The 14,052-nt window shown below is 38.4% G+C and overlaps 1 long non-coding RNA gene and 2 gene segments (V, D, J or C); all 3 read right to left on the bottom strand.

Moving 5' to 3' along the window:
* Positions 1–7,330: 7,330 nt before the first annotated feature.
* On the bottom strand, positions 7,331–7,821 carry LOC121656393. The segment is given in 2 exon segments: positions 7,331–7,662; positions 7,770–7,821. Coding segments are annotated over 2 exon segments (384 nt in total).
* Positions 7,822–8,691: 870 nt separating this feature from the next.
* On the bottom strand, positions 8,692–9,584 carry LOC121656735. Its single transcript, XR_006013455.1, has 3 exons — positions 9,503–9,584; positions 9,372–9,432; positions 8,692–8,981 (listed from the first exon to the last, which is right to left on the bottom strand). It is a non-coding gene; the product is annotated as an uncharacterized LOC121656735 (long non-coding RNA).
* Positions 9,585–13,447: 3,863 nt separating this feature from the next.
* On the bottom strand, positions 13,448–13,961 carry LOC121656392. The segment is given in 2 exon segments: positions 13,448–13,770; positions 13,878–13,961. Coding segments are annotated over 2 exon segments (384 nt in total).
* Between the last annotated feature and the right edge of the window lie 91 nt (positions 13,962–14,052).

Here is a 14,052-nt window from a genome sequence, read left to right as displayed (position 1 = left end):
CTTCTATCCAGCGCCATTTGGTTCTAAGGCCGTTGTCAATTGGGACGTCTTTCCCTGGCTTCATGAATTTACTCTCCATTTTTTTTTAAATCTCATTTTGGTGCTTGGATGCTGTGTTCAAGACCACTCTGAGATAACGTTCACGCTACAGGTTAACTCAGCGGAGAAAATGAAGTGTGGTATATTGTCACTATTTGCTGAACAGTTCTGCTTATTTTCGAAGATGAATACGTGCAATTTCCAACTTTAACATTGTTCATTGTTCAATTCATTTTCTACAATTCAGAGTCAATTCAGAGTCTCAACAACTATACCCATAGTTAACAGTTTTTTTATTTATTTATTTTATTCCTGAATCATAGTGAAAAGCCGGAGATCCGGCACGGTGCCGGAATACTTTAAGCCCTGAGTAACACTAACAACATCTAACAGCAAACATGGCATAAACTACATCAACTAACATTACACAACAGACTAGCAAAGAAGAACTGAAACCAACGGCTTAAATATGCTGAAGGAGCAACTGGACACAGGTGAGGTGAATGAGCAAATCTGACCAGGTGAACTACTAAGCAGAAACACAAAAACAACACAGAACTAAACATGGACCTAAATACCAAAAACCAAGAACATAAATCGTGATCATGACAGTGTGAAAACATTTTTACTGTTGATGTAGTGAAAACTTTGACAGTAATAATCTGCAGCATCTTCAGCCTGAACTCCACTGATGGTCAGAGGGAAGTCCGTATTTACAGGAGCTTTTTGCACTAAAACGATTAAGCCTGGTACAGACATAACGGTATTTTTAATCTTATGAGATTTTTTTATCTGGTCGAGACCTCACATGTGAAGATAAAAAGAATCTGTTTTGACCGTACTGTGTGCGGTGTGCTCCAATAATGTAATCACAGAACAACACACACAACAATGCTGTCCCGCAACTCATCTACAATCTAGTCCTCCAAGCCGAACAAACTACGAAACGTAGAAGAAGGACCATAACAACAACCAGCAAAAAACGAAGAAGAGGAAACATAGTAACAACCGGAAAACACAACACATTGTGGAATGTTATAACAGATTTTAGGAAGCTATCCTGGACAGTGGTGCACATTGTAAATAATCTTTTATTTTTATAGTTGATTTTGTTTATTTGCACAGGAAATTTTCTTTTATATTGTTATACTGTTACATTGTGAAAATTCTATAAAATATTTGCCAAAGGTGAAAAAATAAATACATAAGACAATACCTGTAAATAATAAATTGAGTAAACCACGGAATATTTACTGCGAGCTAATTGTCTCAGTTCATTTTTACTTTCTACAATATATCTAAATATTATGACTGTGTGAACAAAACTGCATACACATTAGTTGTGTCATCATGTCAACAAATCAACATGTACATTAGCTTAGCAAGAATAGCAAGAAATACAGCTAACGATGTCATGCAACAATGCATGAAAGTGTTAGCAAATAGCATCATTACCTGCTTGGTAATATTTGCTATATATAAGGTGAGTAAAGGACAGCAAACAACATTATAGTGGACTATAGCTGGTAAGCAGAGTATTTACCAAACAGATACGTCCTGCTGCATTCATTGCAGGGTCTGATTTCAGGGTCTGATTTGGGCTTGAACGCGTACGGCTGTATGAAAGTATGTAGGATGTACACCAGTTTTAAAATAGCTGCATTGGCTCCCCGTGCATTTCAGGACTGATTTCAAGGTTCTTTAAGTAGTGTATAAATGTCTTAATGGTCTTGGGCCCTCTAATTTATCACACCTTCATGTGGTACCTTGCGGACCCTGAGGTCCTCTGGTACTGGCCTTTTAGCTGTTCCAAGGGTGAGGACCAAGAGGCTTCTTTCCATTGTTACGGCCCTCGTCTGTGGAACAGCCTGCCAGAGGGCCTCAGGGCTGCAGAGACCATTGTTGTTTTTAAGAGGCTTTTTTAGCTTAGCTTTTAACTAAATTTTATTTGATCTTAATTTATTTTACATAATTTTATTTCACGTTAATTTTACTCAACTGTATTATTTCTTATTTATTTATGATTTATGATGGTCAAATGATGTTTTCTACAAATCTGATTAAAATATTATAAAACATGTCTATAATTATATAAATTGTGTTTCCACCAAGATAGTAGTCAGACCATACTGTTGTCCTGGTACATGTTTATTTTAGTTTCAGCCCTGAAGATAAAATGTTTGGTTTATTGAATATTTGAGTGTGTGTGTGCTTTAGTGTTTGTAACCGTTCAGTCAACTGTATCAGTCAGTTCAGTTTCTGTTCAGTCTGACTGAGGGAGGTTTTTGTACGACTGTTTTTCACTGTGTGAACACATACTGACTGTTGATGCTATGAATAATCTTACAGTAATAAACTGCTGCATCTTCAGCCTGAACTCCACTGATGGTCAGAGTGAAGTCAGTATTCCCGGAGCTTGTTGTACTTAGGCGACCAGACGTTTTATCACATGCAAGGAGAAATTTAGGAGCTTCTCCAGGTTTCTGAAGGTACCACCTCATGCAGTTACCAGTACTTGGACTGACTTTACATTTGATGGAAACAGTCTGTCCTGGAGAAACAGACTGAGATCCAGGAGTCTGAGTAACAGTAACTTGGCCTGATGATCCTGGAAAAACACAAATAAAAAGAAAAACAAGTATTAAAGAAATTCAGAAATCCAGTACAAATGATAGAAATCCAAACAGAAGAGAATAATTTCTTTAAGATGGAGAATAGATGGAAGAAGGTGAAAGCTGCTTGTTTCAGTGTTTCTCCATCACAGCAGAACATCATTGTGGTGAACCTGGTTGCATCCTGAAGCAAAGTTTCCACAAGAGAGTCTCACCCTGAACAAGGAGCCCCAGGGTGGTCAGCAGTAGAGTCAGTGACATCATCATTGTGCTGCTGGTGTGTTCAGTGTCTCTGAAAGGTCTGAACAGCCACTGATCAACACTGACCTCTTAACAGCTGGGAGCAGAGAGGCAGGACACGTATGCAAACACACACAGTCAGTCAGCTGCAGCTGTCCTCTACATGGCATCATGTTTCATCCTCACTGATGAGAACATCATTAACATTATTAGTTTGTGTCAGATGCTCCAGTTGATTCTCCTGTATTCAGTCTATTTCTCTTTTTCTGCTTCCGTTGCATCTTATTGTTTTACAGGAATATAAATACAAAAGCAAGTTTAATATGTTCAGGCTGAATGTAAAATTTCACCAAATAAATCAGTCATGTGTCGTGAAGAGATGCTGATTCTAGGAATTTATTGTAGTTCAGAACCACAACATATGAAAGTTTTCTTTCAGGTACAGTTAAATGAATTTGTCTCAACTCCATGTAGGAACAGCTGTCAGCAATCAAGTGAGTTTTCTTCAAGTCTTCATGCTGAATTTAACAGATGTCTCTGTTCACTTTAGTGTTAGGTTCAAAGTTCAAACAAAATAATAATTAATACGATACAGTTTAGATTAATTAATTAATGTATCTAGAAGTTCATGAAACTGCTTGAAGCAGATGAATGTCTCCATATATTACAGCTGTTCAGCTTTTCACTCAACAGGGGAATAAATTAAAGGAAGAAGGCAAAAATTTACATGTTAACTGTTAAAATGTTAAATTTGTTGCAGCCTTGATGACATCAGATTAGTTAATATTAGCCATATACACTATAATGGCTTTATATTTAAGTCATTTATTTATTTTTACTTGTATTTGATATGTAGGTTTTTTAGTGATGAATTATTTTATTTTTTGTCTATTTCTACAAACTCATGTGGTTCCCTAATATGTACAGAAGGTCAAAGGTCATTGTCAAGAATTTTATCTCTATCATATCTGTTCTGTTCAAAAGATCTCCAAAGATCTGGACCTAGATGCTGACATGGTACCGATGCAGCGTAGTCTTGGACTTAATTGGAACCTCCAATCAGACTCTTTCCTCTTCGCTGTCTCAGGAGAAGTGAAACCCTACACTCGACGAGGCGTGTTATCTACTATCAACAGCCTTTATGACCCTCTGGGGTTTGTGGCCCCAGTCACCATTCAAGGCAAGGCTATATTGAGGGAACTAACTGTTGAGCGCAGTGACTGGGACGCTCCACTGCCTAAGGAGATGGAAGAAGCCTGGTCATCCTGGAGAGCTTCATTAGCTGAGTTGTCCAGTCTGTCCATCCCTAGACCTTACATGGAAACGTCACCAACAGCAGCAGTCAGAAAAGAGCTGTGCGTCTTCTCTGACGCATCAACGAAAGCCATCGCTGCTGTCTCATACCTGAAAGTCACAGGTTCTGCTGGACACAATCACGTGGGGTTTGTAATGGGAAAAGCCAAGTTAGCCCCTCGTTCTGAACATACTGTACCAAGGTTGGAACTCTGTGCAGCAGTTCTGGCTGTTGAGTTAGCAGACCTAGTTTCAGCTGAACTGGACCTCCAACTTGATGCCGTAACATTTTACACAGACAGCAAAGTGGTCCTGGGCTACATTTGTAATGAAATCAGACGCTTTTATGTCTATGTCAGCAACCGAGTACTATGTATTCGAAAATCTTCCCATCCAAGTCAGTGGTTTTATGTACCAACAGACCAAAACCCCGCAGATCATGCAACTCGATCTGTTGCTGCAGGACACCTGATGCATACCAACTGGCTGACTGGACCCAAGTTTTTGCTGAGATCAGAACCAGGAGTCTCTAAAGACACCTACAATCTTGTCGAACCTAACTCAGATCCAGACATCAGACCTCTAGTGTCCACTTTAAGCACTACAGCATCAACCAAACAGTTTGGCTCCCAAAGATTCGCCAAGTTTTCATCTTGGAAGTCTTTAACTCAAGCACTCACTCGCCTCACACACATTTGTCGTCGTTTCAATACAGCCCTACCAAGAAACAGCCTTTGTAAGGGCTGGCATTACTGTGAAACAGGGACCACTGTTGAGGAAAAAGACCAAGCTTCAGCCATCATCATCCGAGCAGTGCAAGAGGAAGTCTACGTTCAAGAGATCAAATGTATCCAAAATAACAAGAGGGTTCCAGAAAACAGTCCTCTGAAACGTTTGGATCCCTTCATTGACACTCATGGCCTACTAAGAGTTGGAGGCCGTCTCCATCATTCAAGCCTCAATCAAAGTGAAAAGAATCCACCAATTCTCCCTGGCAAACATCACGTTGCAGTTTTACTCATCAGAGAGTACCATGAACAAGTCCACCATCAAGGCCGTCTCTTTACGGAAGGGGCTATACGTTCAGCTGGTTTTTGGATAATTGGTGGAAAAAAGAAAGTGAGCAACATAATTCACCAATGCACAACTTGCAGACGGCTCAGAGCCCCAGCCAGCATTCAAAAAATGGCCAGCCTTCCAGCAGATCGTCTTTCTACAGACCCTCCCTTTACAAATGTTGGCCTGGATGTGTTCGGCCCTTGGGATGTGTCCTCACGTCGGACCAGAGGAGGCCTTTCACACAGTAAAAGGTGGGCCGTAATCTTTACATGTATGAGCATGAGAGCTGTTCATATCGAAGTCATAGAGTCCCTAGACACGTCGTCCTTTATCAACGCACTAAGGCGTTTCATGGCTGTCCGTGACCCTGTCAAGCACATCCGCTCAGATCGTGGCACCAACTTTGTTGGTGCATGTAAGGAGTTAAAGATACCCTCTAACATTGACGAAACAACGGTGAAAAAGTACATGTCAGACCAAGGATGCAGTTGGACCTTTAATTCTCCACACGCTTCCCATTTTGGAGGAACACGGGAACGCATGATTGGCCTTGCAAGAAGAATTCTGGACTCTATGTTCCTTCAACTGAAAGACAAGCTTACCCATGAAGTACTGACAACCTTTATGGCAGAGGTAGCAGCCATAATTAATGCCAGGCCCCTGATTCCTGTGACAACTGATCCTGATGATTTGTTCATACTCATGCCAGCTGCTCTTCTCACACAAAAGGTGAACATTCTGCCTGCTCCTTCTGGTGAGTTTGGAGCTACAGACTTGTACAAACACCAGTGGCGACAAGTCCAGCACTTGTCAAACACATTTTGGGACAGATGGCGAAAGCAGTTTCTTCCAACACTTCAAACACGCAAAAAGTGGCAATCCACTCATCCAAACATCAAGCCCGGATCGGTGGTTCTCCTGAGGAATAGTCAAGTACAAAGGAATGAATGGCCTCTTGGACTCGTGACACAATCCTTCTTCAGTCAAGATGGGAAAGTACGCCAGGTTGAGGTTAAGGTTGCTAAACCAGGTGGGACTGCACTTTTCCGTAGACCTATTGCAGAGATAATTATTCTTCTACCCCCGAATGCTTCAGTAGATGAAGTGTAGTAGATTTGTTTAGTGGCATTTAATCACGCCAGGCGGGGAGTGTTCTGTTTTGTTAATATCTGTGTCAGGGGCGCTGTTTCTCACATGAGTTCTCTGTTCATGCATATTGTGTTGTGGCCCTTTAAGGATTGTGAACGTAAGTGTCAGTAGGTTATGTGACTAAGAATCAGGAAGTATAAGGAAGCATGTCTCTGAAAGCTGTTGTTTATCACCCGAGTTAATCAAGCGACATCTGCATACATCTTATGCCTTTGGTAGCACCGTGGCTATGTATAAATTGTTACTTTGGTTATCTTCATTTGCACATGATTATTTTAAGAAAATTGTTGATTTGTGGACTTAAATAAAAAACTACACTATATTTCAGTGTTATGGTACTGCGATTGCTGACAAGTACACCTTTCTGGGGCATTTAAGTTTATGTGAAAGCAGTTATAAATATTTAAAAATACAATTTAATTCATGTTAAAATATATTACATAGCTAAAACCTGTGACATGTTATTATAATTTGGTCACTTCATGTGGAGACTTGGTAGACATATGTATACACTGTATTGTATTTATACATGTTAAAAGCAGACATGGAAGTGATTATGTCTTTTGTATGTTACAGTTTCACCTTTTCTTACTACATCAATAAACCTGTGGACAACGGGACAACTGTCTTCAGAGTCTTGGTGTTAAGAAGGAGTTTAGCAGACTGTCAAGTTGTATTCAGCACATATAGCGAGGACAGCACAATATCATTTCCTATTATGATTAAATAAAATCTAAATTAACTCTGAACGATCATATTATATATAATAATTATATATTTATTATCATATTAAAATCAATTATATTTCCATAAAGAGAATATTCTGTATTTAAGCTGTCCTCCAACATGCTAATTTATCATTAAAGCTCTAGAGACACAAACCCACTCACAAAGTTTCACTTCAGTCTGTCTGAGGGAGGTTTTTGTACGACTGTTTTTCACTGTGTGAACACAGCTTGGCTGTTGATGCTATGATAACTCTGACAGTAATAAACTGCAGCATCTTCAGCCTGAACTCCACTGATGGTCAGAGTGAAGTCAGAGTTTGATCCACTGCCTGTAAAACGACCTGGAATCCCTGATTCTCTGCTGCTAGCAAGGTAAATGAGACGTTTAGGAGTTTGTCCATCTTTCTGTTGGTACCAGGCTAAAAAATAGTAGTTGCCATTATAATAAACATTCTGACTGGTTTTACATGTGATGGTGACGGTTCGTCCCAGATCAGATGTCACTGCTGCAGACTGAGTCACTGTGACCTGTCCTCTGGACTCTGAGGATACAGAGACAAAAACATAAAGCAGCTTCATGGTTTAGTCGGCTTCATTTCAGAGGGACGGATGTTCATAGAGGAGAGGAGTTTGATTCTCTGGACTTTACCTGTGAAGCAGCAGCAGAGGAGAGTCCAGATGAGGACGCAGATCAAAGTCATGTTTTTCATGAGGAGGATTTCTGTGTCTTCTGTTGTCATGAAGGACAGCTGTCAGTCATCCAGTCTTCAACTCGCAGGACTATAAACTCTCCCAGAGCACTGGAGCATGGTGCTGCTGATGCAAAGTGGCTCTCTATGGAAATCTGCTGACTCACTCCAACAGGGACTTGGATTATGTCGTAATAATTTTAGATTCAGATTAACATTTGAGAGTTTATTTTGTAAAGAAAAAGTTTACATATAATGCCTCCTAATCTTTATCTAAATGTTACAAAACAGATGTGAACTTTCTAATCATTCATCTACCAGCTCACCCAGCGCTACTTATCATATAGTCTTTGTACTGAATGCATCATTTTTTCTCTACAGTAACAAAACAGTGATCGGGGACGATGTGGGGTTCAGTGTCCAATGATGAGGATTATGGAAAATCCTGGGATCAAACTGCTGATCCTGCAGTTCATTTAAATCCACTCCACCAACACAACCATGTTCACCCAGTCGATTTTTTAAAGTTATGATTTCTTCTTTCTTCTCACATTTGTTTTTGTAGAGACGTTTAGTGGATTATTTTCATCTTGATTTTTTAAATGAAAAAAAAATGAATAAATGTCTGAATAAAAATATAAAGTATAGAAATTTATTGCACTTTATCATCTAAAATTTTTACATTAGGTTAAGATTTTGACCTTCAGTGAATTTATGCCATGATAATGTGGAACAAAAAATAATATGTACAATATTTACAATCTGCAGGATAAAGGGAAAACATGTTCACAAAACTCAATTCCAAGAGTTGACTGATTGCATCCAAATGATTCACAACATGTAACGAGCCAGTATGTAAACTCAACACAGTTGAGTTTTGCTCCATCAATTTCACCAAGTTAGGTCACAATCATTCTGTTCACCTTTCACAATGCAGTATGTAGGAGTTGTCCAATAATAAACCGAGTCCATGAAAATTGAATAAATGTCCATATACGCGCTATTCAACTGGTGTGGATGTGAGCGGTGAGCAGGGCAAAAGAAATAAAGATGGGAGTGGGCTGGCTTGCAAACGGCCCCCTACCAGATTGCAGAGGGTGTGTTACAGGGTTCAGGCTCTTGCATCTAGCTCGCCATCCGGAAGGTTCTGTACCCAACAGGGCACACCTGGCCTGCATCAGATAAACAAGGCCAACATTCAGTTATTCAAGTTCATACCCACTAGCTAGGTTTGTCTTGGTGTACACCCATTAAATAATTAAATATCATTAAATTATAAATCATCGACCATCAAACATTTAAAGTCATTTCCATATGCATGCAAAAATGCAAATACAATTCAAATGATGCAATCAAAGTGCATTGACAGAAACACTACTAAAACCAAAAGTAAATTTAAAATACATGCTAGGCCAAGATAGTTTTTTTTTAAAACCCCTAGCCTAACAATGAACATAACTTATTCAACGTAAAGCTAATGTAGTGTAATGCTACATTAGCATTATGCTATTGGACAAGGCACAAGCATGCTAATGCTGACAGCATGTAGCAAACAGACTCACCAATCCTCTTAAAAATTCGTCCCACACGAGAGCCCTGGTGTCAGCAGTGGGTTCGCAGCGTCTACAACGTACGACGGAGTTTTAAACAATAATCAACCACACAAAATGGAAAGCATTTGGACAAGACTCACCTGTTAAAACCTTCCCATTCCCATACTCCCACACATCTGTTGGTGGAGTAACACAGATGGCTTGTATGGAGACTACCAGGAAGTGGACTGGCTGAACAGATGTCATGTGACCAGATGGTGCCTTCACGGACAACCAGGAAAACTCAATAGCGATATCTAACATGACCTTTAACCTGTTAAGCCCGACGGACCCACCGGTGGGTCCAACAGGTGTAAACACAAGTTCATGTGTGTAAGTTACTTTAGTGATGTAAGGATATTTTATTTATAATGTGTCTTAAAGAAGAATACCTAATGCCACTAAATCAACTCTTCAAGTGCATTTGGTCAACAAAGAATTTGTTTAATAACAACTTTAAAATACGTATGCCACAAACAACAGCGCCACCATAACCAGTAACACCCGAAACAAAATGCAACACAACGCGTGATCCGTTCACTCCACCCAAACATATTGGGTATCAACGAAACTAGAAAAGCTGCACTTTCATATGATACCAAGCATAAAAAGATATTCGCCAAGCACCTCACGTCATTCTCAAAACAAACAAAGCTAACCGTCGCATGTCACAGCAGCCTTATCAGATAGCATGTTTATCACCAAATACAGCACCAATTCCCAAATCTATTCTCACAAACAGCCACACATTTTATTTCCTTACCTTTTTGTGGTCAGTTTCAGTCTATCCACATTGTTCTTTGACCAAAACTCACAGCGTAGTAATCCATAATGGTGAAACTGCGTCATGTGCTAACATGTCATATGCTCCCATTCACAGCCATTTTGTTGTCATGTTGTGGGTCTTGGCAGTGTAAATAAAGTTTGGTCGAATTCTACATCTTACAAGCTTTCCGACGATATCTTACACTTGAACAACACTTTATCTGTCAGGTATAAATACTTGCAAAGGAGCATCGTTGCCATTTTGCTGCAGTTACACACGTGGGCGCACCGGAAAGCGCGAATATCGAACAGCGTTCATTTCTTTGCTTCATTATAACTTTTTATCCATTTAGAACGAAGGATAAAAGCCATGAACATGTCCAAGAAATTACAAAGAACCAAATACACCGTTTTGGAAGTTTCTGGAGGAAATACAGACACAGCACAATTTGGCACAGTTTGCGTATCCAAGTGGCCAAATGGAAAGTCCGCCTGGTACTATCCACACTAAAACCTACATAAAAGCTATGAGCTTTGTTCTATTCTCATGAAACTTTGTACAGTTGTAGTCAAGGAGTTGTTGAATCCATGCAGTGGTATCTTTATGCACAGAATGATTTCTGTCATGTAAAAAAAAAATTTGCAGAGGATATTTTTTTTACCTATGGTTTATGACAATTTGCACAGGCATATTAACATTCACAATGTTTCTGACACTGGATTCATATTCCATAGGGTCTTACCTATCCATTGAAACTAAGCTTATGTATATTGACCTAAAAATTACAGAGTTATTGTTGATTTATTTGGGTAGGTCTGTTCAGGCAAACCACACCTCCAAAAACCCTCTGGCTTAAAGGGTTAAAAGGAATTTTCATATGGGTTACAATAGCATCAACAGTAAAGATGTGTTCACACTGTAAAAACAAAAACCTCCCTCAGTCAGACTGAACAGAAACTGAACTGACTGCTGCATTTCACCAAGTAAATCAGTCATGTGTCGTGAAGAGATGCTGATTCTAGGAATTTACTGTAGTTCAGAACCACAACATATGAAATTTATCTTTCAGGTACAGTTGAATGAATTTGTCTCAACTCCATGTAGGAACAGCTGTCAGCAATCAAGTGAGTTTTCTTCAAGTCTTCATGCTTCATTCATTAATGTATCTGGAAGTTTAGAAAATTTCATGAACATCTTCATCAGATGAATGTTTCCATATATTACAGTTGTTCAGCTTTTCAGTGAACAGGGGAATAAATTGAAAGATGACGACGATAATTTATGTGTTAATTGTTAAAAATGTAAAATTTGTTGCAGCCTTGAATTTCCAATAATATGTAGTATAATGGTTTTATATTTGAGGCATTTATTTATTTGTTTTTACTTGTATTTAATAATTAAGTTTCTTATTATGAAATGTTTTTCATTTATCTGTTCTTTTGAACTTGTGGTTTCTCACGTTTCTCTGTAAATATGAGGTCAAAGGTCGCTGTTAAAAATTTTGTCTTTCATTGATTCATTTCACATTATCAATAAAAAAATCTGATTTAAATCTGATTTATACTTAGATATATTTCCATAACATCTATTTTATCTCATGTTTTTGAGATATAATTCTTTTCCACAGTTATATATTTACAAACATTAAAAACTCAAATTAACTGTGAAGCTGAGGTCAAAGGTCACATACAGGAATTTTCTCTGTGACAAATTTATTCAAATTAATTCTGTTTAAACGTTGAAAATTTGATTTATTTGGTCATATTTTAAATGAAAACAAAGTCTTTGGGGAAAATGAACAAATGTCTAAATAAAAACATGCTGCATTGTTTGTTCCAGAGTCAGAGAGCCGTGTCTCTGTACAGCCACTGATCAACACTGACCTCTTAACAGCTGGGAGCAGAGAGGCAGGACACATATGCAAACACACACAGTCAGTCAGCTGCAGCTGTCCTCTACATGGTATCATGTTTCATCCTCACTGATGAGAACATCATTAACATTATTAGTTTATGTCAGATGCTCCAGTTGATTCTCCTGTATTCAGTCTATTTCTCTTTTTCTGCTTTAGTTGCATCTTATTGTTTTACAGGAATATAAATACAATATTAATTTTAATATGTTCAGGGTGAATGTAAAATTTCACCGAGTAAATCAGTCATGTGTCGTGAAGAGATGCTGATTCTAGGAATTTATTGTAGTTCAGAACCACAACATATGAAATTTATCTTTCAGGTACAGTTAAATGAATTTGTCTCAACTCCATGTAGGAACAGCTGTCAGCAATCAAGTGAGTTTTCTTCAAGTCTTCATGCTGAATTTTACACATGGCTCTGTGGACTTTAGTATTAGGTTTAAAGTTCAAACAAAATAATAATTAATACGGTACAGTTTAGATTCATTCATTAATTTATATGGACGTTTATGAAACTGCATGAACATCTTCATCAGATGAATGTTTCCATATATTACAGTTGTTCAGCTTTTCAGTGAACAGGGGAATAAATTGAAAGATGACGACGATAATTTATGTGTTAATTGTTAAAAATGTTAAATTTGTTGCAGCCTTGATGACATTAGATTAGTCATGATGAACTGAATTGATGAATGATCATATGTATTATAATGGTTTTGACTTGTATTTGATAGTTAGGTTTTTGATGATTTATTGTTTTTCTTTTGTCTGTTTTTTTAATTCATGTGGTTTCTTATATTTTACTGTAATTACGAGGTCAAAGGTCCCCGTCACAATTTTTTCCTCTTTCACTGATTAATTTGCAATTATCATTAAATAAAATCAAATTTTGATCTGATTTATACTTAGATATAAAACAATTTTATCTCATATAGTTGTCCTCCAAAGTATTAATTTATCATTAAAGCTCTGGAGACACAAACTCACTCACAGAGTTTCACTTCAGTCTGACTGAGGGATAAATCTTTAGATATATATCATTTTAAGGTATAACTTCTTTTTCCCATTTTCCCATTTATATATTTACAAGCACTAAAACTGTTCAAATTAACTGTGAATCTCAGGTAAAAGGTTATGATTAGAAAAATTTTACATCAAGATTTAATTCAGTCAAACTTTTCTTCAGAAATGTTACTTTGTTATTAAAGCAATGGTGTGTGTTAGAATGTGTGTGTGTGTGTGTGTGTGTGTGTGTGTGTGTGTGTGTGTGTGTGTGTGTGTGTGTGTGTGTGTGCTCAGTGAACTGTATCAGTCAGTTCAGTTTCTATTCAGTCTGACTGAGGGAGGTTTTTGTATGACTGTTTTTCACTGTGTGAACACATAGCCGCTATGATAACTCTGACAGTAATAAACTGCAGCATCTTCAGCCTGAACTCCACTGATGGTCAGAGTGAAGTCAGAGTTTGATCCACTGCCTGTAAAACGACCTGGAATCTCTGATGCTCTGCTGCTAGCGAGGTATATGAGGAGTTTAGGAGTTTGTCCATCTTTCTGTTGGTACCAGGCTAAAAAATAGTAAAAGCCATTATAATAAACATTCCGACTGGTTTTACATGTGATGGTGACGGTTCGTCCCAGATCAGATGTCACTGCTGCAGGCTGAGTCACTGTGACCTGTCCTCTGGACTCTGAGGATACAGAGACAAAAACATAAAGCAGCTTCATGGTTTAGTCGGCTTCATTTCAGAAGGACGGATGTTCATAGAGGAGAGGAGTTTGATTCTCTGGACTTTACCTGTGAAGCAGCAGTAGAGGAGAGTCCAGATGAGGACGCAGATCAAAGTCATGTTTTTCATGAGGAGGATTTCTGTGTCTTCTGTTGTCATGAAGGACAGCTGTCAGTCATCCAGTCTTCAACTCTCAGGACTATAAACTCTCCCAGAGCACTGGAGCATGGTGCTGCTGATGCA

This window comes from Melanotaenia boesemani, chromosome 17 (genome assembly GCF_017639745.1).
Source record: "Melanotaenia boesemani isolate fMelBoe1 chromosome 17, fMelBoe1.pri, whole genome shotgun sequence".
Classification (NCBI taxonomy): domain Eukaryota; kingdom Metazoa; phylum Chordata; class Actinopteri; order Atheriniformes; family Melanotaeniidae; genus Melanotaenia; species Melanotaenia boesemani.
The sequence above is the reverse complement of the archived record's forward strand: the minus strand, read 5'-3'. Positions and strand labels throughout refer to the sequence as shown.